Source organism: Miniopterus schreibersii, assembly GCF_964146895.1.
Source record: "Miniopterus schreibersii genome assembly, chromosome: 3".
In the NCBI taxonomy this organism is placed as follows: domain Eukaryota; kingdom Metazoa; phylum Chordata; class Mammalia; order Chiroptera; family Miniopteridae; genus Miniopterus; species Miniopterus schreibersii.
The window spans coordinates 83,154,994-83,181,005 of NC_138103.1; the positions used below are offsets into that span (position 1 = coordinate 83,154,994).

The 26,012-nt window shown below is 43.2% G+C and overlaps 1 protein-coding gene across 3 annotated transcripts in view; it reads right to left on the reverse strand.

Annotated features, from left to right (window-relative positions):
* CTNND2 (catenin delta 2) overlaps window positions 1–26,012 on the reverse strand; it is a 688,120-nt gene that overhangs the window by 279,847 nt on the left and 382,261 nt on the right. For all 3 annotated transcript variants that reach the window (XM_081131846.1, XM_081131845.1, XM_081131844.1), the window contains 2 exons: window positions 23,063–23,235; window positions 9,619–10,180 (listed from right to left, as the gene is read on the reverse strand). In XM_081131846.1, the coding sequence (XP_080987972.1) occupies window positions 9,619–10,180; window positions 23,063–23,235 (735 nt within the window). The remainder of the gene's footprint in view (window positions 1–9,618; window positions 10,181–23,062; window positions 23,236–26,012) is intronic.

The following is a 26,012-nucleotide window of genomic DNA, read 5'->3' on the forward strand; positions in this document are numbered from 1 at the left end:
GCTTCTGAACTGATGTCACTCCCAACCTCCCTCCAATCAAGCAAAACCCCCTCCCCTCATTACTTCCATCTTACCTGAATTCCCAACAGATCTTGGCTTACATTATGAGTCTCCATGGTAACAGCAGTTATAATTTATTGCTTTTAATGTGTGGACACAATAATAAATAATTGGTAGACATGATCTCAGTCTCATATGATCTTTGTAATGACTCTGTATATTGTTATCCCCACTGTAACATATACAAACTATCTCAGAGAAGCCCCATTTTGGTCCCCAAACAGGCCAAGAATGACTTCACCTCAGGACCCCTGCACTAGCTGTTCCCTCTGCCTGGGGCATTCTTCCCCAGATTCGCACATGGCTCCCTCCCTCTTTGCTTCAGGACCCTGCTCAATTGACTCCTTATCATCCAGAGCTTCTTGGCCGCCCCATCCCTCTGACATCCCTACTTCCCTTAGTCTTTCTCCCTGTGACTCTTCTCAGGACCTAAGTATCTTATCTGAATCAGATCACTACCTCCAAGAAAACAGGAGCTTTGGCCTCTGTTGTTTACAGGTGTGTGTCCGGTAAGTAATGGAACCAAGAATATGTACCCATGTCTGTTTAGCCCCTAAGTCCATGCTCGTAATCACAGCCTCTTGTATTTGTGGAACTCAATGGAACGCAACATGATTCTTTCTTCTTCATTTACAATTAATTTCATTGTTCTTACTCATTTAATTGTTCCGTCCTTAGATACTAAAATGACCTAGATCCTTTGGGACTTATGCCTACATAAGTGTGGGGTTTTTGTGTTGAGTCCCACCTTTCCTCGCTTGCTAGCCCGCTGCCCAGCTGTCCACTTTCCCCCCTTCTGAGACTTCTCTTCATTGCCTTGGGACGTCATTCTAGTTGTCCATTATTTTCTGGGTACCATATTTCTCTAGTTTTATGCCCTCAGCCGGAATGCGTCCTCAAGTGCTGTAACTTTCTAGGGAAGGGTACATAGGAGATATATTTTATGAATTCTTGCAAGTCTGAACATATTTGGTCCTCGCTTTATGATGATGGACAATTTGGCTACATGTTTCAACCTAAAATATGTAGGTTGAAAATGACGTTACCCCAGAACTCTGAGAGCATCACTGGGCTGTTCTTAGCATCCAGCATCACTACTGCAAGTCAGGTGGCGTCTGTCTTATTTCTCCCCAAGGGCACTGGGGTCTTTTTATGTGGGTGCTTTAAAATTTCATGATGAAGACTATGAATTATTTTTTATTCCAAACATAGGGTGTTTCCTATGAGAGCACAGGTCTGTCAGCTCTGAGGAATTTTCCTCTGTTACTTCACTGGTAACTCGCCTCTCCCCAGTCTCTTTCTGAGACTCTAGTAATACCTTCGATGTCCTGGATTTGGCCTTCAAGGCTCTTACTGAATTATTCTGCTGATTTCTGTCTTCCCTCTTTTATGTTCTCCTTTCCCAGTGATTTCCTTGGCTATCTTTCAGTCCTTCTATCAAATCATTAATTTGGGTAGCTCTATTTTTGTGGCCTAGAAAGATTTTCTTGATCTCTGATCCTTTCACATATTCTCCAGTTCTCACTTAATAAACACAAGATCTTCTTAAATCCTTCTTAGTACTTCACCTGAAGTTACTGCTTGTTTCTTTTCATCTCTTTTAGCCTGTAAATTATTTCTGTTTCTGCTGACTGTTCATTTTTCCATTTTTTAATGCTTCTAATTCTCCCCAATTCCTCAGTAATCCTTGATAATTTATTATATTTGAGAAAGAAAAACCCAGCGGCAGCCTCTTGGTCTACAGTCTAAACAGAAGAGTTTCCCATTTCTGAACACTGTAGAACTGTTTCCCATTACGTAAGAGTTTGGAGGGTAAGGCACCCAGGCTGGCACTTGTCTTCAGAAAGAGCAGGTCGGGGGCAGTTCTGAGCCCCCTGCCAGCTCGTTGCCCCACAGACCTGTATGAAATAAATCGTATCTAGGCCATGGGCAGCTATAACCAAAGTCTAGTTTCTCAGGCAGTTTGTTCTGTGTCTTCAATGCCCACTCCTGTTCCTCACCTTGGAGTAGGCACGGGCTACGTGGCCACAGCTTGGTAGGTGACAGGGGACGTGAGTGGGAGGCGGCAGCCAACTCAGAAATGCCTCAAGCCCTGACTTTCAATGGATCCCTTCATCTTCAGGCCTCTCCTCTCTCCCTAACCCCTCAGCTCAACTCTGACCCTGGGGCCCGGTCCAAGAATTCATCAAAGACCACCAGGCCACCTCTGCTGTGCTGACAGAGCAGATTCTTGGGAGAAACTTTGGAATTTTTAATTGCTTATCAGTTCTATCTGCTTTGCTTTCTACAAAATTCCTAAAAAGGTTTGCTTGTTGGTGACTCCTACCCCCTGGCCTCTGTGTTCTTGTCTCTTCTATAATGTCATTCTCTATTGTAATTCTGCATGTTATTTTTCAGGGGTTCTGAGATATAGGGGAGACAAATGAGTGGTCAGAGCATGCCATCTTGAACTCTTGTCCAAGACACAGTATCATTTTTAAATTTACATGTCCTAGTTAAACATGATCAAAATCATGTATCAGTAACAGTGCAGAAGCTTTGATAGAATTCTACATAAAGATGCCATATTCCTACCGAAAAAACCAGAACAAAACAGAAACCCGTAAACCTCATTTCAACGAGCAAGGCTGCCATGTGGTAAGCAGGGAAGGGGAGGTATTAATTTCTGTGAATCAACATAAAAGGAAGACCTCAGGAAGGCCTTTGGGGCCACCTAGCATCCCAGATACTGAGTTTCAGAAGCAGTCACCAGCTTACAGTAGCGGGATGTTAAAACAGCCTTTCGCTGCTGCAGTCTGACCCAAACACAACTGGACAGAAATCAGATACCAGCGTAAGTGGGATGAGACGCTGCATAAAGTGGCTGTCAGAGGAAAGCCTTGTGGACTTTTCTGGGGGTTCTGCATCGCTAAGCAGATGGAGGCTGTTAGACAAGGGTCAGCAGGCGCAGAGGAGGTGTGCTGAAGAGGTTTCAATGTCCACCTTCCTGGAGACGGGAGGCTTCCATGGGACAACTCGGAGCAGGCTTCTCTGCGATGAAGTGGGGTCCCAAAATTCTAGGGGCAAAAGGCTGAAGCCTTTGATGGTGGAAGCAGGAAAGGGTCAGACCTGCACTTGTCAAGCTTACTGATGGAGAAGATGGCCTGGGCCGGGCTCCCAGGCCAAGATTATCTGAGGAGGGGGCTGGGGCTGAGGGGCACAGCCAGGGAGGAATGTCATGGAGCTGCAGAGGTTGGGGGAGGGGTCTAGCTAGAAAACCAGGCAATTCCAGTGGAGAGTCAGCTTTAACAATCTTTGAAAGAAAAATAAAGTGTTGATTGATTTCACTGGCTGATCACATTCTAACTAGTAAATCTAAACTATGATTATTTTATTTTATTTTATTTTTTACTTATGGGTGGGCAGGAGGTTCACTAGAACTGGTCAAATGTTTGTCCCCTGCAGGTAAAGATCCCCTTCAGGAAATACAATTTGAAAAAGGAGCGGCAGCCAGGTATCACGTTGCATTCTGACCACATCTCAAGTGCTGTGTGTGAAACAGACGGGCTCATTATCTGAGGAGACTTCATGTTTCCTTTGAGAACCTGCCAGCAGAGATCGCAAAGCTTTTATCTAGGATTAAGCTTTTTTCTTTTTCTTTCTTATAACAGGTGCACCTGGAAGTATTAGTGAGTCAGGAAATGGATCTGAAATCTCCAAATATGTGAAATTTGGGGTTTATAGTATGTGATCCACTCAAAATACTGAGTTTTATGTCCATCTGGCGGGGGTACAAGGTGGACATGCCTTGACTAAATTCCTCTCCATATTAGGCCAATTTTTTTTTTTTTTTTTTTTTTGCATTGTTAGTTAAGAATCTACATTTAATCCATTTCATATTTGCCTCAAAATGTGCTCATGATGTTTGACTTAACTTTAATGCATATTTACAATTCAGATTTCTGTTTTTAACAGGATTAATTTTGCTCTCAACCAGATGAAAGGATCATGTTATTTTCCTTACAAAAGTGAACCAAAGTTGGCACTGTAAAGTTCAACGGAATGATCACAAGTTTTTGAGACACTTTTGCTTTCTGTAAAATCACTGGTCATTTACAAAACTTGAAAACTTATAGTGCATTTTTACATTCTTTGTAGTTTTCTTCAATAACACAAAATATGCTACCTCTACCACATATCATATATACTTAAGAGTACAGAGAAGATGGACTCAGAGTAATCTAGATTCAAATCACATCTCTGACATTTCCAGCCATGTTACTTTGGGCAAGAAAACTTATCACTGATAAGCCTCAGTTTTTGAATCTGTAGAAAGGGAGTGAAAACTGTACCTAACTCATTAAGTTGCGGGAGACAACATGAGATACAGTTTGCAAAGTGGCTGGCACAATGCCTGGCATTTGCAAAAGCTTTATATCACAATATGGTTTTTTTTAACCTAATTTTATTCATCACGAACAAAATGAGTACATTTAACTTTTAAATTATACAAAATAAAATCAAGCAACCTATTTGTCAGGAGAAAAATGTTAAAACTACTTATGTCATTTATCTAGCCTTCTTCCTGTACTATTTATGAGTGATTACTTTTGAATGTTACATTTCAAAAGAAGTGGGTGAAATTTTAATAACTATATCTGTTTCCCTGACTATTTTTTTCATTGAAACGCCCTTCCCCCAACACAGGCCCCAAGTTTCTAGCTTGCCAGTCTGATCTGGTCAGCCCTTTGCTGGAGGGATGAAACTACAAGCCCTTTACCACGCATCTCCACCCCTGCCTCCACCACTCATTTTTGGCTCAAGAAAGCCTGATCTGCTGGTCATCTATCTCTACCCACCCCGCAGCCCTCACCACACCCCTTCTCTACTCTTTGACTTTGTTCTAGCTACCTTTTCTTACTAGTTCCATCTATACTGCTTAGCTCTGGAGCCAGGGCATTAAGAAAGAAGGCATTCACAGCACACATCTGATCCCCACTGTAACATGCCCCTCTGGCATGCTCCCATAGTAATCAACCTGCCTCACCCAGCACTGGGCTTCAAACTGTCCATTCTTATACCCTTCACCAGCTAGGTCTCTTGAGGGCAAGGGTTATCCCTCACTCATCTTTGTATGCCCGACACAGACAGTGGCATGTTTTGGGACTCAAAAGACATGCTTTGTATCTGAAGCAAAAACAAATGACTTCTTCCTCGCACATCCAAGTTATTGTGGTAAGTATTATCAAATAACACGAGTTATCTTTTATTGAGCTGGCCAGTGTCCTAGTATTTTATATACCTTTCCTTATTTATGTCAGAACTTATGATGGTAGATAAATATTATTGTGAAAACCTAGATGAAGGAACAATTTCAAGCAGGCAGGTAATTCACCTAAGGTTAGGGCCCTCTGACAAGGCAGAGCTGGGTTTCCACTCAGGCACCACTATAGCATGAAAAGACATGGAATTAAAAAGATGACAGAAAGAAAAAAAATTCTAAGAGACCTTTGGACTCTGATGACTTAACAGCTGACAAATTATACTGTTCCAGGTTTAATCAGAAGTGTGGTGTTTTCCCAGAGAGGTGGGACTCAGACCTCTGGGAGGGCTTTAGGAAGCTAGGCCATCGGGAGATCTAATGGAACATGTGGACGTGTGTTCCTTACCAGGTGCCCACACAACTGATGATCTAAAATCCTCACATAGAGAGTCTACATTTTTGGAAGTATTTGCAGCCAAACAAGAACCACTTCTTGAAAACATAATGCAGGTTTTGGTCCCTGGTTTTTCTCCTCCCATTGTCTCTTGGACCCCCCTCCCCTTCCGGTAAGATTTTCCCACTACCCTTCACTGAAACTACTTTTTCAAAGTCACCAATGAGTGCACTCTACTAAACCAATGTCATCGAACGGTTTTCCTTTGTCTTGACTTTTTAACTCTATAGTTTAGTTTATAGATCTACCTTGAGACAAGCTGTTCTCTTGGCTTCTAAAAAATGATACTGACCTATGCTTCCAGCTTATCTCTTTCATTTGTTGGTTTCTTCTCAACTCCCAGACCTCTACTTTTGTGGGAGGCATCAGAGCTCAGTCCTTGGACCTCTTCTTTGCTTCCTTCCTTCCTAGGTAATTTCTTCTAAACTCATGGTCTTAAATACCATCTACCTGAGGATGACTCCATTCCCTACTTTTTATCTCCAGCTTGAGAGTCGCCCCTGAACTGACTTGCATACCCAACTGTCTACTTCACGCGTGCATTCTGATTCTGATTGACAGATATCCCATGTCCAAAACCAAGATCTTATTATTTACCAACACTGTCCCCAAACCTGACCAGATCCCTCTGCAGCACAGCCCACCTCGGTTGGTGATGACTCTATTCTTCTGGTTATTGGGTCAGCGGCAGCCTTGTGTCCCCTTTCTCTTCTCATCATCACCTAGCCCATGACAGAATCCAGTCGGTTCTACCATATATATACATCCAGAATTGCACTACTGTTCATAACCTTCAATGCTACCACCCTGGCCCACGCCATAATCATCTCTTGCTTAGATTACTGCAATAACCTCCCAGCTGGTATTCATGCTTTTGCCCTTGACCCCCTACAATGTATTCTCCACAGAGCACCCAGGGTGACACTGTTATAAACTAAGTCAGATTATGCCCCTCCTCTGCTGAAATCTTCAATGGCTCCCATGGCACAGCTAACATCCCCAAGTCCTCATCAAGACATACAAGACCCTCCCTTGCTGGTCACTTCACTGACCTCATGCCATTTCTCTGCCCTCCTTCTCTCCTCTCCACCCCCAATGGTCTTCTGGCTGTTCTGCAAAGATATCAGACACACCTCTATTCACCAGCCTTGCATTTCTGTTCCTTCTGTTCAGAATGCCCTTCCCCTAGATATTCATACAGCCAGCTCCCTGTCTTCCTTCATGACTGACTCCAAAGTTACCTTCCAATTAGGGCTTTCCCTGGCCACTCCATCAAAAATATTTACGTTGATGGTTTTCTGTCTTTGAAACGAGGCCAGAGATATTGGTTGATATTGATCACTACTGTGTCCCTAAGCTCTAAATCACTGCCAGTAAATCAGAGGTGCTTAATAAATAATTATTGAATTAATTCATTCATTCAAAAGTGAAAGTCACTACTAGCCCATATTCACACATCCTAGTTATCAGTGACAAATCTCCAAAATCACAACCTTGAAAATCCAAAAGCTATTTTTTGGTCTTGACTTTAATGGTACTTTCAATTAGCAAACCAGGTGGCTCCAAAGTTTACAACACCTGGAATGGTATCAGGCACCCAGATTTAGACATGGAGTCCAAAAGCTCCAATATTCCTGACCTCTCGTTAGAGTCTGTCCCCACACCTCTCCTGGGCCATAGTTTTCTAATTTCTAAATGGGGCATATGATCTTGTGCAACCTGAGTATTTATGTGGAGTTATAAAATACAAGGTGGGGCAAAAGGAGGTTGACAGTTGTGAGTACAAAACACAGTTTTTTCTTGTACTACTATTTATTATTGTGTTGTTTTCTATATAAACTGTCAATCTACTTTTGCCATGCCTTGTAATTTTAAACCAAAAATCGCCAGCAGTTTGCATGAAAAGAATCTTTAAATGAACATCTAAAAGCATGCATTTTAAACAAAGTAATTCAAACATTAAAAGTGTTCAGTGTAGCTCTAAAATTAAAATTGTTAATTGGTAAGTTGATTCCCCTCCCCCCCCACCAGGTAGCAAAAATGAAATATGGTCAGAGAATGAGAGGAATAGATGGAAACGGGGAGGGAAGTAGAGGCACAAGGAATTGTGCTGACCAACTGCAGTTCTCTTTCTGGCCAAAACCTTTTATACCCCCCAGGCCTCCCCCAACACACACATCAAACCTCAGAAACATACACTCTAGATACTAGAGTGGGAGCAGGTATCACAACATGCTTACTTTCACAGTGGCTTCCTAAATTCAATGATATAAGGAGCTATGGGGCTCCATCCCTGCACCACTGGCATACCCCCAACCTCTCCACCGGACCACACTCTACTTTTACTAAAATGACTCAGTTGGAACATGTACAAGTATAACAGGTAAAACCAGGGGACAGAGCTGGAAGCTAAGACCTCTGGTTCTTTCCCCAGGTCTGTGTACGTAATAAAAGGACCTTTAGCAAGTCACCTGGACCCTTTGGGTCTCAGTTTCCACTTCTCTGTGGTGGCCGGGAAGAGTGTCATGGTGCCTTAGTCTCCCAAAAGCTCTGCCAGTTCCCCACTCTTTGACATGATCTAGTAATTTGTAAACTTATAAAACAAAGTTTCCATACATGTCTCCTAGCGCTCTCTTCCAACCAGAGTGCCTCTCAGTGCCTGCCGTACAGACCTTTTGGTCCTGGTACTTGATTAGCATTAATAACGGTCTACCTCCAAAATTCTATAGAGAGGAGTGAGTGAGAGAGAAAACTATTTTCATTTCAGTAAACATACCTAGCAGAATTTGGGTGCAGTGAATTCTAGCCTGCACCCTGTTATGTCAGGCAGTCCTCTCCAGCAATTTACACTGGGGAATGAAAGACACCCTTGGACACCTGCCTCGTGTATGCAACAAGTTCCTCTTTTATCCTATTTATCTTCACAGTCAACTATTTATGTCAAGAAAGTAAACCTATGAGAGTGGCACCTGTTACTAGAGTGACCTAATATTTCCATAAGAAGAAAAGAGTTGCCAGTAAATCCGGGCGGGTTAGTTCTCAGGTGTTTTAGGAGACAACACATTAGTCTTTCAATCATTGTGTCTTGTTTAGCTGAACATATGGTACTATGAGCAGAGTCACCAGCTTGGACTTGTTGTTTGATGGACAAAGTGACCAACCACAGACATGTCACCTCCTCTGTATCTGCAGAGAAAAGCAGGTTTCTTCTCCCAACCCTAGTCCAGCCCAGCCCCTCTGTCCCTATAATAAACAGGCAACAAATTCAAGGGACTTCAATATTGTTACTTTTCCCCCACTGTTGGAATCTCTGTAAATCCAATGACAGGTGTGGGGGAGTCCTTTACTTTTCCCAGTGACTAAATTTAGACAAAACACAATAAATACCAGGTACAACAAAGTAGTAACATTTCACAAAATTTATCATTAGTTACTTGTTTCACTGCTATTGAAATCTGTCACTTGAACGTCTCCTTTGGGGAAAACCCATTACTTTCTTCTACAACTAAGTGTAGACAACTACAGATAATCATAGAAATACTGTGAGTTTTACTTGCTTTGGTCTTTTTCTGGATACAATCAACAGGTCTATGGGATCCTTCATTAAATCTGACTTAATTTTACGAAGGTTTACATCTTCGGATGGGGGAAGACTTAGAGTTTGAGAGGTTGCATGACTTTAAAGAAAACAAGTGACATATTTTAGTTTTGAAACTCCCATAGCCTAGGGACCCCCTGCGGCTGCGAGACCCCGGCCCACAGACCCGCCCAGCTGGAGTGTTGCTCAGGCCCCGCTGTCTCTCTCCACCCTGCCCGGCAGCCGGCCCGCCCGGGGCGGGGAGGGCGGCGGCGAGCCCTTTACCTGCCAGGCTGCCCGGCCTCTGGAGGGTGGCGGTGGCATACAGCTCCTGCGAGTGCTTGCCGTACTGGTCGGACGCGTGGACCAGGCGCTTGGTGGGCGACAGGGTGGCGTACGTGCCGATGGTGGAGCTCAGCTGGTGGATGGGCGAGGAGGAGATGGTGGACTGCACGGTGGGGGGCGAGGTCACGCGGATCGGGGAGAGGCCGGCCGAGGACACGACGATGTTGATGGGCGAGCTGGTGCTGTAGGACTTGGCCAGGCGGCTGGGCGACTGCTTGGGCGAGGAGCCGCGCGGGGCGGCGTAGGCGGCGCCCTCGGGGGCCGAGCCGCCGCGCTGCAGCTTGGTGGGCGAGCCGCCCTGCGGGGCGGCCAGCGGGGAGCCCCCGCGCGGCGGCGCGGGCAGCGTGGAGCTCGAGTAGTAGAGCGCGGCGGCGGCGGCGGCGGGCGGCGCGTCCGGCAGGTGGAAGGCGCTGCCCAGGCTGGGCGCGAACGGCTCCCGCGGCGGCGGCGGCGGCGGCGCGGGCTCGGGCCCCGGCAGGTGCCCCGCGCGGCTCGTGGCGCCCTGTGCGCGGGAGAGCAGAGAACACGCGCTTAGCGGGGGAAGCTCGGGCCCCGCCCGGCCCGCGAGCGGGGAGCGCGCGCCCCGCCGCCCGAGCGCGCAACGAACGGCGCGTGGGATCCGGGCGCGGACGCCCGCCGGCTCTGGGCAGGTGTTTCTCGGGCGGAAAGAGACCACCAACTAGCAAAGGCCGGCTGGCAAGGGGACAGTGTTGTGCTTACGTGGCTGTTTCTGGCATTGCAGGGGCATCGCATTAGTCACTTAAGGATTTTAAAAGGCCACCGTGAGCTTGATGGCAATCAGGATCTATTAGTTTTAATGAGAAATTCAGGCATTAAATCTCCCCTCCCCCCCCACGGTCATTTCACTGGATACAGTTTCTACCACCAAAACTGGCCAAGCTGTACACTTATCTGGAGAACATCAAGAATGAACATACTTCCTAGAGTTTATTCTGTGCTACCGCTGTGTTGATTCTGCGTTTTGGGCAAGAAAAGTTAAAAAGGAGGGGGAAATATTACTTTGGAATAAATACACTTGGTCTTTCAGTGTTATTTTTTTAAAAAAAGCATTTCTAGAGGAATCAGAGCAAGTGAAAATGAAAAGACTGAAAAAACCTCCCTTTTCTGGATTTTAATGCTGGGCTCCAAATCTTCAGCATCTCTCTCTCTAGCTCGCTTTTAAGAGCCCCCTGCAGCTGTGTCTTCAAATTGAAAGCCAGTTGCCTCTCATTTATTTACAAGAACACAAAAGACAAGGAGAGCTGGGGTGGAGACAGTAGGCGGGGAAAAGCACTTTCCCTGAATCTTATCCAGAGACAAATTTGCATTCGAATGAAAACACTACATTGTCAACCACTTCTGGGCAGGAGGTCTGGATTCGCCCAGCCTTCCCCCGAGGAGCAGAAAGGTTTCCGAGAGCTGGCTGGTATGAAAGGGGGCAGGTTTATGTGTGGAGAGAGAGGAGCTGGGAAGGAAGGTTTTGAAATTAGGAATGAGAACTAGGTGGGGAGGAGGGAGCTGATGAGTGAAGGGGAGAGAGACTGAGCAGATGCTATCCATAGAAAGTTTCGGTTATGCCTCTCCACCCGTTTCGGAATGGTAATTGGCAAATAACAGACTGGGTACTGCCAAACGCACATCTACAGCATCCCAAAGTTTATCTGGGATGCCAGGTTCATGCGAAAATCTGAGGGGTCAATTGAGCAACATCAAAATCCTCTATTAAGAGCAGCCTGGAAAGACAGGGAATCAAACCATGGAAAGACATTCTCCATTTGAGGGTGTGTGTGTATTTATTTATATATAATGAACATATTTTATATATTTGTATGTATGTCTGTATATCTGTCTGTCTCTCTCTCTCTCTTTCCCTCCCTCCCGACTGACAAAGACTGTCTCCTTGACCAAACTCTAGTCAGGCCCCTCTGAACTATTTTGAAGTAGGCCCTGGATTTTGGGTTTCGGAGCTCATCTCTGCACTGTACAGTTTTAGCAAGAATCCTGCTAAGTCCATTCAGCCAGAATCCCCACTCTCCATGTCTGATCACCCTTCACATCTGATGGAGTTCCTTACCCGCCACCATCCTCCAGGTGACGTCTCATGGCCCAGGCCTGCCTTCAGCAAGACTCCTGTTGGGCGAGTTTAGCCCAACCCCCCCTGATGTTTCCTCTTAGTAATGTTCTGCTCACTGACCCCACCCTGGTCCTTAGCTATAAAGTCCCGCTTCTTATTGTTGTATTCGGAATTGAACCCAGTCTATATTGAGGACTCTTCCCCCCATTGCAATGGTTTATTTCCGAATAAAATCTGTATTTACCAGTTCACTGTTCAGTTCTGGTTCTCCTCTAACACCACAGAGCAATGAGGGCTGTTATGTGCTGAGGATGGTGGAGAAAATGCACAGAACTGCCGTGCTTGCCCTGGACCCCAGAGATATATTCTAGCAGCATCCAGAGTCATGGGGGTGCTTAGATTCAGTGTTGCTTTCTCCTGGTAGAAGTTCTGAGCATGAAATGTACAGACTGGGCTTTGCAAACCGGCTGCAAGTTATAATCGCCACGGGAGCTTTTGAAGAAGTCTCAGTACCCATGCTGCATACCAGCCATTTAACTCAGAACCTCTGGAGGCGGCCTCAATAGTCAGGCTTTTTGGAAGCTCACCAGGTGATTCCAATGCGGAATGCATTGTGAGAATGAGTTATCCCTAGAGCAGTGGTTTTCCAAGTGTGGTCCTTGTTCCAGCAGCTAACATCCAGATTAGCACCAGCGTCACCCCACCTTCACTGGGTCAGAAACTCCAAGGGAAGGGTCCAAGGGTGTGTGTTCTCAAGGTGACTGTGAGTTTCCTAAAATTTGCAAGCCACTGATCTAGAAGAGATTGTGATGCAGGGGTCTGGAGTGGGCCTGAGTGTCTGCATTTCTAACAGTCTCCTGGGGAGCAGATGCTGCTGGTCTGAAAACCACTTGTAAGGTGCAGACAGTCACCTCCTTCCTTCACTTTTCCTCTGAAGCTGTCCCTGGACCTGAGCAACATTCAGCAGCATAGGACCTAGCTGGCAAGGGACAGAAAAACCTCGGACAGGAATTTCTGTAATGTCTTCCCACAGGAGCATAAGGAGAAAGAATCCCAGAGAGTGTAAGGAGAGTCCCCTGCTTACGAAAGAACAAATACTTTTCCTTATGGTTTGCATATATGATATTAATAATAACCCTAGAAGACATTAATGTTGCTATTACCAAGTAGCATAATTTCTAATACAATAAATGCTAAAGTATCTAAAAGAAATACTAAAGTATAACTATTATATAGTATTCTAATATTTAAATATTTTAAAAACTCTTTTGGAACTTTTTAAATTTGTTGGAACTCAGTAATGCTAACTCTGCTGAATACTATTGTCTAATAAGGTTTGTTTAATGGCCCCAAATCTGCAGAAGTTTTGAGAACGGCCACACTAGCTCCAGAAATTTTGACAGCCCATAGCAGCCAATCAAAAATATTTCTAAACATTGTAATGTCTTGGTGAAATTTAACCAATAATTTTTTTACATGAAAAAGAAAAAACATAACCAATACAATTTTATATACTCTTTCAGATTGATATTGTTCATGGTGGAAATGTTTAAAATCCTCACTGTCTAATATGGTAGCCAACAGACTCAGTGGCCTATTGGGGACTTGAAATGTGCCCTGGATCTTAACACACATTTAAATAACTTGAATTAAGTTGAATTTAAATAGGCAAATGTGGCTTGTGGCTACCTTACTGGACTGCATAGTTGTATAAGCCCTTCTGCAGTTTACAATAAATAATCCAGGGGTATTATGTTCCATTCAATGGCCTATGGAGTAATTTGTGTCTAAGAATAGTTCTTTGGCTAAATTGAGAAATATGTTTTTAGCATCAAGTGAACAAAAACAGTAATCTTTGGGGAGCTTGTTTCCATTCTTGTGTTTATGTTTTGTTCCATTGTGTAATTTCATTTAGCAATTCTTAGCCAGTTAGGGATACAAAAGGCTGCACTTCAAGCCTACTGCACATTTCACAGGATGGTATATTGCTACCTAGGTCATTGGACTAAAAATAATAAAAACACATTTCAATACACATAGAATTGCATCCACTTTACTTTTGTGGAGGCTCAATTCTACCTTAAAAGTATGTTACCACTATTAAACTGTAAATCTAATTTTAAAGTTAGAATTGCAAAACTTTACTTAAAAATAAAAAAAGACTACCATATCCTTCTTCCCTCAGGATATTTGGGGTGTGTGTGTCTACAAGCAATAACAACTGAAATACTAATTGCTTTGATGGCGAGACCTTTAAAAGAAAAATAATGATATGAAAATTCTTTGATCTATTTGGAGAAGATTGGGCCCCCAATCTGTTCTGGAACACAGTATGGGCTAGTGACAGGATCAGTTCCTGTTGGTGTTTTCATTGTCAGCTCTTTGAAGGGCTAGTTTGTCATTCCCACCCCTCCAAATGGAGCCCCATCTATGTGAAATTGACAAGTAGAACATTGGCAGACAGATGCCCTGCCAGGATAGCCTCTGACGAGCGGAGCTGTGCACGTTAAATGTCATTCCTTTCTTGCTTCCTATTATGGGAACTTCATCAAGAGAAAAATGAGCCCAGCCGGGCGTGGCTCAGCAGTTGAGCAACGGCCTAGGATCCAGGAGATCGGGGTTTGATTCCTGGTCGGGGCACATGCCCAGGTTGCGGGCTCGATCAATGACTCTCTCATCATTGATGTTTCTATCTCTCTCTCTCCCCCTCCTTACCTCTCTCTGAAATCAATAAAGATACATTGGAAAAAAAAAAAGAGAAAAATGAAAACAATTACTTCCAATTTCTATGAATGCCTTATGTAGATTACATCTCAAATTTTTAAAAAAGTAGTTGTGTTTTAATGAGACATGAGCAATACACATAACTCAACAGACCTCTTATTTATATATTTTAAAATATATAACTATTTTATAGTTTACATGTAAGTTTCAGATGGGTCAGACTTTGGACATACTACAGTTGTGATTTTTATATTGTGTTTGCCTGTGTTTGCATGTGCACACTAGGTATGCTGCGTCCTCCTGTGTAGCTGTGGAGTGAGTGTGTTTATACCTATTTTATAGGAGTGTTTAAGGGCGGATGCATTTTCAAAGTGTAGTGGAAAATATGGAAATGGAAATTGACACAATATTTACAGTATTCCCAGTAAGTGGCAGCAGTCAAGTTCCATGCATGAATTCGCTCATTAAGTCAATAAACCACTAAACATTTACTGTGTTCCATGTGCAAATGAGATGTTTTTGAAGGCCTCCCTGCAATCCTCGTATGTGGAGTATTTTACCTTGACATTACTTCGGAGCTCTGTCGTTGTTGTATTTTTGTTTGTAAAGAATACTATGCAGCTCACAATCATGACACTGTTCTTTTCTGAGAGTTTGAGCCCCTGAAAGTTGGGCGCTCTTTGACCGGAATGTGGCATCAGCCCTTGACATAGAGCTGAGTTGTTTCCGGATGCCTTCACATGTATCTTCTGTAAAGGGGGTAGGGATGGCATGGAGTGATAGAGGAAAAATTCTCTGAACTTGAAAACTTACGTATTCCTCATTCTTTGGGAATTTGGCAGTGAAAAAACAAAACAACAAAACAAAAACCACTGCTTGCAGCCAGTTAACAAGAGCCTTGATAGTCTGGACTCTAAGAAATCTTGACTGCAAATTATGTATGCTCACATCACTGAGCAAAACTGCATTCAGAAAGCAGGTCCATGACTTACCAGCAGTCCTCGTGAGGATGCATTTAGACCTGCCAAGTTTCCGGGAATTGTCAGCAGGCCCCTAACTCTGGGTCAGAAGCATATTTGCCCAGAGTGCTAGGCAGCCAGGCCCACAGTGTCAGGGTTGGAGACCCAGAGTCCCGGTGGCTTTCCAGAAGGGAGCTTAATGACTTGGGATAAGCATCTTGTTCCCATCAGCCCTATTTATCACTTGTCATTTTTTGGAATTACTGTCAGATCACGAACCTAATAATTCATGGTGTCTTCCCTTTGTAGATGGTTCTGGTTGTGGTGACTAAAGTCACTGCTAGAACAATGGTCCTGGCAAAACAGTGTCCTGAGAGGCAAAGCTGGTGAGCAGGTTCAGAGGAAGGCAGAGCAACAGGGCCAGGGCCACAGAAGAGCCTCGGCACAGGGACATGGCACTGGGTTTGGTGAGGAAGCAATGGGCAGGGCGTTTGAGGGAGTGCAAAGGGGAAGGGAATTAAATGGTGACGGGCAGTAAAAGTAAAAACAAGGACTGAAGACTATTCTTTCGACAAGTCAAAAAGCCTGAAAAACTTAAATTCTAAAAACCAGGATATGGCTTTAAGATAATACCTTTGAAGAAATCCACTTCTAAACCAGAACAAACCGGTAACATGATTTAGTAATGTCAGCTCCGTGTGCTGATTAAAATGTCTGAGGGTTTGTTGAACTTTCCTAGGCTGAGTTTGTATCGGGCATTAGGCTCGCACATGCTTATGAACAAAGGCATTTACTCTCATAACTTGGAAACAAGAAATCAGCAACTGCACAATGTAAACAGCCTCACTTAGGTATTGCATGAAATGTCCTGTAACATAATGCAGTCAAAATGAATCTCCATCCCCACATCAGTTTTGTGCCCTTAAACCTACTCCCTGGGATGAAGTAAATGCACTTGACCACCACTGTCATTGCTCCCCAAATCTTACTTCTCTCTTGAAATTGTCTTCAGAAGGAATGCCAGTCTTTAAAATAATTCCCGACATAAAAAATCCTGAGACTGTAAGAAACCTTTGATTTTGGAAAGAGCCAAGCAAAATCATCAAGTGCCTTGTACAGCAGTTCCCTGGAGGAGCGCTGGTTTTGGTAAAAACATGAAACAAAGTAAAGAGGCAGCTCTGCTCACAGTTCACGCGCTGTCCCTGGAGTCACCAATGCTGGGGTGAGGGTAGAAGGGCTGGGTTACCGGTGGTGACACTGTGCTAACATCGAACGTGCCTGGAGCAAAGTAAAGTTGAGTAACTGAAAAACAAAGGCACTTGGAAGGAATTCTTTCTTCTGATGAGAACATCTTAAATCAAAGAACCATGAGAGCTATGATCTTGGAGATAATAATGGGGACCACCCTCAGTGCTTTCTCTTTGCATGATGGTCCCAAAATTATGAAAGAGAAGCAGAGAGTGTGTGGGAGAGATCTTGCAAACCACACTGTCCCTGTCACTGCAGCAGGGCGGAGGTGGTAGTGGATCCATTTTCCCAGGAAACAGGGTGTTGTAAGTTTTTGCATCCTGGGTGGTTTTTCCTTCCCTCTGACCGCCCTTTAATAAAAATACAATTAAGATCATTGTGAATGAATATTCTGAAAAGTATCTGTATGGTCATTAATAGGGTCTGCCAGTGGAAGAACATTTAAAAGAAGAAAATAAAACAATGACATAAGTGTCATATAAATTCATCTCTGAGAATATATGAGGAGGAATTTCTTGATGGCAACTCTTTCTCAAAAACACGAGCTTTGGCAAAACTACACTACATAAAACTTTTATTTCAGCAAGATGCTCATTTGGTATGACTTCAATAACCCAAATATTTGCTCAGAGCAGGAAATGTTACAGTAAAATGCACACGCGGCCCTCCCTGCCATGAGAAAGGTTTCGATTATTAAAGCCAGATTCAATATATCTATACTGGGAAGAGGAAAGGGAGGGAGATTTTAAAAAAGATCAACGAGAAAGGAGTTCCAGTAGGTAGGCATCCAAACACTCTCAAAAGCAAGTAAACTGCGGATTTCTCAAAAATATGCCAAGGAAAATATACAAAGTGACATGATTTCTCCTCTAAATGCTGCATAATGTACACTAAACATATCTCTGCAATTCTGTGTTTTCCAAGTTCATTAGTGATTTTTCTCCTTACAAGTAAACAACTTCTACTATAATTAAGCAACCTGGAGTGATGTCTGTACAACCCCTATCATTCAGTGATCCATAAATAGGTGTTTATTGGGGATTTGCTCTTCCTTTGCACTGTGTGGGTCTCTGTGTCCACCAGGCCACCATCCAGAGTTCTCTCCATTCCCTTGACCTTCGCATCTGCCTGACCTGAGAGTGCCCCAATCAGCAGTGTTCCAAACTCAACAAACACATCAGCCTCTGGCAGAAGTGAGCAGACAGCATATTTATAATTATGATGTAGCATAAATGAGAACTTGTAAGACACAGAAATCAGTGCAACATTAGATAGGCCGGATCAAAAAGAAATGGGCATTTTGCTTCTTGAAAAAGCTTGTTGCGTTTCTAGAGTCTCTACTCTTGTTCAGTTTTATTTTACAGAACTATCACAGTTCTTAACTTCCTGCAGCAAGCAGGCATTTCCCTGGGACTGAGAATGTGCATTCTCTCACTTCAGTTCTGATGCAGAACATGAAAGTGGTTTTAAAAACTTTAGGTTCCTGTAGTACTTTCTTTCATCTTGCATACTTTGTTTCTTCAAAGTACGGAATGCTTGGTGAGACTACTTTGTGTTTGGACATGGGAAGAAACCAACATTTTTAGAGTGCTTTGTGCCAGAAGTTTTACATTCAGCATGTCATATAATCCGTAGGAAACTATGTGAGTGGAAGCAGACAGAGCCTGGAGGACAGCCAACCCCCTTAACGTCTCACCGCCCGCAGCCTTTCTCAGTGTGATTAGAAAGAAGAAGACCGGGGCTGGGGCAACCTGATGCGCATTTGGTGAACCCTGGGCCACTTACTTGAGATATGGAGATTAATTTTGCAGGTTTCCACTCTTGCACAGCAAGGCGATCTGCTGGGAAGAAACCGGCTTACATGCACCTTACTGTGTAGGGTATTTTATGTGATATGACAGAATGAAGCTTTCAGTATATACATCAGGTCATGTTGTGTCTCTGCTTAACATTCCCTACTGGCTCCTCATTTCAATCTGAGTAAAACACAAGATCCACGCAGTGATCCACTGGGTCTCCCATCCCCTCACCGTTCCTGCACCCCATTTTAACAACCTTGACCACCTCAGGCCACCTCACCCACATGCATCTGCTGTCCCCCAGCAGCCACCACACAGCTGCCTCCCTCTTCTCATGCTGTTGCCCAAAGGTTACCTTTTCCACAGGCCCCATCCTGCACTTTGGATCCCACTCATCCTGGTCCGCACTCATTTCCCCCTCGTAGAAATCATCGTCTTCCAACAAACTATGCGACTGACTTGCTCACTGTGTTGATTTTCCGAGTCCCTCTCACTGATTCTAGAATAATTCTTTGAGGATAGGGACCTATTTTCTTTACTATTTCATTCCAAGCAGATACATCAGCTCATGGCACGCAGCAGGCACACAATAAACACCCTGAGTGCTGTCAGGAATAGCCCAAAGACACAGAATAGCCCAAAGACTAGCTCTGCTTTGACTGAGGCGCAGCAAAACAGCCCCACGCAGGGCAAGGCTGGCTGGGGGGAGGAAGGGGGGGCTGCAGGGCTAACTGCAGCCTGTTAGAGGCTGGGCAGGGCCTGCAGGGCAGCTGAGCAGAGGGCTGAGAGCAGGGAAACAGTGACTGCATGGACTCATGCTACTTCCAAGAAAGGCCTTGGGGTCCTTGGGGAGATCTTATACTCTCTTTCCTCCAGTCCAGCCCCACGAGCTCATCCGAGAGTCTACGGAGAATGACTTTTAAGGATTTTAGTCAGGGAGATGTAAGAGAACTCGTGTTTTATGACAATTTTCGTGACTCACAGTTTTATTCAGACAGTTACAGTGGGGCAATGCAGGCTAGTCTTGTGTATCACCAGGGCTTGGCGTACAGCCCGGTGTTGATCACTCGGACACTGATTATCTTCAATAAACTAGACTTTAAAGAATTGAAATTAGACTCTTTGAACATTTGTGATATTGCTTTGAAATTACATTCCAGTGTGATTTATGAAGGACAGAGAAAATCACTGAGAGTGAAAATGACTTGCTTTGTTTTAGAATTACACATTCTCTTTAAGGCCAAAGCATGAAATGGTTTTCTGCTGATTACTGACCTTATTAACTTGGTCTGGCAGCTGCAGCCATATTTTGAACTTTACTAGCCTGCTTTGGAACTTTAGGACCACAGGACATTCTGAGTTAACCTAGCCTTGGGGGAATGAACTTTAACACCAGTCAGAATATTGGAAAGGATGAGTCACAGGGCTCCATGAAAGCACTGGAATAGGCGAGTCCCATGAAAATCCTACAAAGGAGATGCTACCAGAATGGGCTATAGCCTCCCCATTTTCAAGGTGTAATGCTAACTGCTGAGTGAAAATATCGGCTTATTTGTTCAGCATTTCTCTGACAGTTTTAAAGTCACAGGTCCTATGGGATGCTCAATAAAACATGCCTTTCATACTGCAGCACAGTAAAGCTGAAAGTGAATTGTGGGACCGATATCCATCCACCACTAAGCTAAAATAAACAGGATTCAGATAGCCACCAACAGCCTCGCTCCTACGAATCAAGTGAATTAGAACAGCTCCCTGGTTTGAGTATCCAGATTTTATCCTACCCACCTGCCAGGTAAATGAGTATTGCCAATCACCTTTGCCTCCAACTTATCACCTTGAACATGCACATTCATAGATGCCTTCAAACTATAACCCTGATAACTTCAAATACAGAGCTCTGATATCTTTGCAACTCAGTTGTACTTCCTGATTAAATTTTAAAGCAGACTTTTAATGTGAGGCCCCATCTTGTCATTTTAGAGCTTCTACCATTTTACTCCATGGCAGTTAGTGGAAGACAGAATTGACTCCCACGAGGGGGAGCTCCCTCAACATGGAAGAACATACAACCCTACATTGCTTGCCCATATTTATACACCTCTTAATAGGTTCAGATTCTAGATTTTTGATTGAAGTGATCAATATATACAATAAAACCTATGAAACACTCTCCTAGAATGATCAGATTTCAATTCAGTAAAGATTCTCTTCCTATTTCTTACAGTTGCTGCCTTAAAATGGGGTGTGACAACTTCTCTAAATGTGATGAGCTTAATTTCCAGGTCTTTAAAATGTAGATAGTAATCCCTTTTGCAGGGATCAAATATGAGGATGTATGTAGAACAGATTATTTCTGGGTGTTCAATAAAGGGTAGCTATTAATTTTACAAGAAAGTTTTGACTAACCAGTTAGTTATTGCATAGCTATGTGTGAACGGGCTTACAAGATGCTCACAGTAAGTTGATAAGTTAACTGATTTTTCATTTTATATTGATTTCCGTTTTCCATGATGCTCAGCTATATGGAAATACTGATTTTTTTAAAAATGGTTCAATGTTTTCAACTCAAATTACAGGGGTCTTAGATATTTTTGAGAAAAAGCCAATCACAGGTAATATATGAGTTCAAGATAAAAATAAAAGAAGGTAAAACTTTACTGTTTTACTAGCTACATGTCTTAGAAGTTATAAGGACCGGTAAAAGCTAAGTTCATAGCTTTCTAGGTTAATTTGAGTATAAAAATATGCTTATTTCTGAAAGTAGCCTCTTATGGCTGGATATCAGGATTAAAAGGGCTGGCCTGGCCGGGCGTGGCTCAGTGGTTGATCGCCGACCTAGGATCCAGGCGATTGGGGCCAGATTCCTGGTCAGGGCACATGTCCGGGTTGCGGGCTCCATCCCCAGCCAGGGGTGTGCAGGAGGCAGCCGATCAATGACTCTCTCATCATTGATGTTTCTCTCTCTCTCTCTCTCCCTCTTCTTTCCTCTCTCTGAAATCAATAAAGATATATTAAAAATAAATAAATAAATAAAATAAAAAGGGCTGTATCCCACTTGTTTCCAAAAAATTAAATAGCAACTTTTTATTCTCCTAAAGAACATAAAATTATTCTTTGGGGTTACTCATATAAAGAAATAAGGGACAGGCCTTTCCTCTCAGTAAGTCTTTTATTTACCACCCTTTTATCCACAAATCCTATAGCTCTGCATCATCAGGTAAAAGTTATGAAGCCAATGATGGACAAGGGTTTTGCTTAAAGAAAGCAATCATTTTTTAAATATATTGTTAGGCAATAATATAATAATTGTGAGGCACTGAGACTGGAGCTTTGGCTTCATTTATGTCCATGTCACCTCAAACAGGCATCTCATGGTGACTATACTATGACATTCTAACTGGTCCTGCCTCCTATCTATCTGCAGACATTCCTTGGGGGTTGTGTGGACAGCCAGGGGCTGCTGATTAAGATGAAAATGGTCCTGCCCTCAAGCAGCCTTCAGTTTAGTTGGAAAGACACATGGATGGATAATGACAAGAAACTGGTGACAAAGAAGGGTTTGGTTATTACAGGAGTCAGTGGTGGGTCAGGTAGCAGATGTATTTCCCAATAAATGCAGAAAAGATGGCATTAATCTAGTCAGTCAGCTGAAGAGGTTGCTTTTGGAGCTGTGGGCTCTTCATTTCAGGAACAAGAGATTAAAAGGGCCTTGAGCCACTGAAAAGAAATTCAAAACAGCTTAAAACAAGATAGCCCTCCAATATGTTAAACCTGCTAGGTTGATCAAATATAGCTTGAACACTAAAGTTATCAAAACAAAAATATTTAGCTAGTTATCTACTTACTCATCCATCCATCCATCCATCCATCCATCCATCCATCCATCCATCCATCCATCGATCTATCACAACATTTACGTCTTTTGTGAAAAAACAAAACAAAACAGAAACACTCAGATTACTAGCCACTTCTAATGGCCACTAATCTGGAGCTGGTTTGAAGGGCAGCTAATAAGTCTGTGCTGTGAAACTATAAGAACAAGTATACACCTTAAGGAAACAACTAAGGGCACATTCCAAAATCAACCTTGACAAAGCGTAACTATTCCTGAACAAATCATAATTATCTTCAGACTAGTTCTACATACATGATTATGCACTGATAGTATGTTTCTTTATATGAGTAGCCCCAAAGAATAATTTCATGTTTTTAGGAGAATAAAAATCGTTCCAGGTGCACACAGAAAATCAGAATGTATGCCATATTTATATCTCATATAGACACAGAAAGAGTAACGACACATTCGCATATCCACACAGAGACATGAATAGAGTATAAATATAGCAGGAGCAACTCACAGACCTTCCTAATGAAAGCATGTTTACAATTCAGTGTTACTCCATAATGGGATTTTATTATTCATTTCCTTCACTCACAGCACTAAAGACATGTAAGGAAGTTGTGGGACATGCCACAGAAAGGCAGGAGGGACTGCTGTGGCCTTCTCACAGCTCTGCTCCTGGCCTGTTCCCTTGGAGCCCACAGACCAACACAGCAGAGGGCCCCATCCCCACACATACCTGGCTGAAGCTCTGGCCAGCACCTCGGGCTTGTGTGCTGCGGGCCGGGAGCTGCGATGGGGCTGTCTCACCCAGGGCCAGGGTCTGGTTGCTATGGTAGCTGGCTGGATACTGGAAGGACCCTTCAGGTTTGGAATTGAGCTGAAGTGCACTCTGGGAGAGCAGGCTGGGCCCTGCATTGAAAGTCATTTAGAGCAGTAAGTGACAGCCTCAGTGAAGCAGAAATGACATGTATTATTTATTGAGAGTAGCCTAGAATTATCACACGCGCACGATTCCAGCCATCTATGCTTTGAATTCTGAGAACTAAAATGACCATATAATTTGACTCTGGCTCTTAAATGAGATTTTTTTTTTTTTTTTAGGTTTAGGAGTTCTCAAAAGAGTATATATTTTTCAAATGATCTCATCCTGACCTACATAGACATTTCTTATGAGACAAATTATCTAATCAAGAGTTATTTTTGTATCAGACAATATCAGGAACATTTAAAAGTCCACCTTTTATTACATGTTAATTGCATTAATATAATTATATCTCCTACTTAATTATCAGGCTGCTAAAACCCTCGAAACCTTCCAAATAGTAACAGGTTCTATCATATAAATAGTGATATAATACCTCAAGCCCTGAAGGGTTGACATTGTTTAAAATATTAATAGCTCTTCCTACAATGTAGAATTCACCCTGGTCTCCAGGGTCCCTGATGCCTAGTAATCTTTGCCATCACAGCTGTGCACGGCAGGAGAACAAAGACAGGGCACAGTGTTACAACTGGTGACGTTAACGTGGAGACAGTGCAAGGGATGGAAAAGAGGGAATAAGTTCCTGGCTTTATCATTCAATTATACTTTGCAAAAGTATTTTCCTGCATTTTACATAGATGGGGTCCTTGCAAGAGTTCGCTCAATTTCTTTTTAGGCAGAATTCCTTTGATCGAATTTCATAGTCACTTTGGGAATTAAAAGACGTACAGAGGAGTGGAAGGGTGCTTGCCGTTTTCATTGTGTATATTTGAGCAGGGATGGGAGTAAGTAGAGGGAGCTGCGGAGCGGAGGGCTTCGCAACACAAGCCTTCCCCTGTTATCCTAACCACAGAGCAGTTACTTCCTTTTGGATGGAAGGCGATTATATACACACGGACTCTGGCACAATCAGTATCCCATCCTCTGTCTCTCTCTTTGGCTGTTTTAGAAAATACTATCATTTCTTTTCTATTTATTTATTTATTTATTTATTTATTTATTATGTTTGTATGTATGTATGTATGTATGTATGTTAATCCTCACCTAAGGATATTTTTCCATTGACTTTATTTTTTTATTTTTAAATATATCTGTATTGATTTCAGAGAGAGGAAAGGAGATGGAGAGAGAGAGAGAGAGAAACATCAATTATGAGAGAGTCATTGATCGACCCACAACCCGGGCACGTGCCCTGACCGGGAATCGAACCCCGATCGCCTGGATCCTAGGTGAACGCTCAACCGCTGAGCCATGCTTGGCCAGGTTCCATTGATTTTAGAGAGAGTAGAAGATGGAAGAGAGGGAGGGAGGGAGGGAGGGAGGGGGAGAGAGAGAGAGAAACATCAATGTGAGAGAGAAATATCAGTCGGTTGTCCCCTGCACGTGCCTTGACTGGGGGCCAGGGATCAAACTTGCAACCCAGGTGCTGCCCTTAACCAGGAATCAAACCCACGACCCTTTGGTGCGCAGGACGATGCTCTAAACACTGAGCCACACCAGCCAGGGCCAATAGCATTATTTCTAATAAGTGTAAGCAAATTTCAAGATCCTTCTTTCTTTCTTTCTAACTGAGGCCGCAGATTTGATGTGATATACGCCTTACTTTTATAAAATAATGTGTCTACTCTTAAAAACATTTGTTCACATAATTTTTACCATGTAAGACCTTCCCCTTCCCTCTGATACCCTGATGGAAGTTCTAAACAGTACAAAAATACATTTTCATCATTGGATATTGAATAATAAGCCAATTAACTAACAGAGGTAAATACTTGATGTTTTGGAATCTCTACAGTTCCTGGAAAAAAGTCAAGCAAGAAAATAAAAATGTTTCCATCCAGCCCCAATTTCATCATGAAGGGCATAACAAAAGTACAATTGTAATCTTTTTTCTTTTAATTTAGAAAACAGAGTCCCAAGAAAACAGTACATTCCAGATGGCAAGGTCTGCAATAGCCTGCAAAAAATCATCTAATCCATGCTGATTGTATTATGGGCCTTACCCCTGGCTATATGATGCTTCTATGGGGTGTGCACATCTCAGTTTCATTCTGGGTGCCAGGAACATATTGTTCCCAGTGCTGATGTGGGACCTGTCAGGCAGGGAGACAGAGCCAACTGGTGGTCTCTGAGGCCCAGGGGATAGGCAGCCTGAGATCTGGGAGAACTTCTGGAAGGGAAAGGGTGCCCACTTGATGGGGGCATGGATGGATGGGGGCTAACTGCCAGGAGCAGGAGGAAGAGGTAGGCACTGAGAAGACAGTGATGAATTGTGGCCAAGGGCTTTCTCCTTGGTCCCTACCCTCCCGAAGGTCACAACTCAATGGGAGAGAGTGAGGTATGCTTGGAGAGCTAAGGCCCTTTAAGGTTAGTGGTCACCATTGTACCTGACAACAGGTGGCTTCCCACTAGACTTTCCTTGGCTATTTCTCTCGGGGCACTCTGCCCAAGCCTTGCCACGTCCCCTCCCCCATGACAAAGCACCTCCAGGGCAATGAAAGTTGAAACAGATACAATAGTGCACAGACCTTTGGAAATGTCAATAAAATGGAATAAAATAAAATCTTTAAGCTCATATAAATAGTTTAATATAATCTATAAAGCGAAAGAGTTGCATGTCCTGGTTATTTGCCTTCTAAAAAGATTACGTAACTTTACTCTGATGAACTTCATTACAGATATAGTTAGCAAGTTAAACAATTTT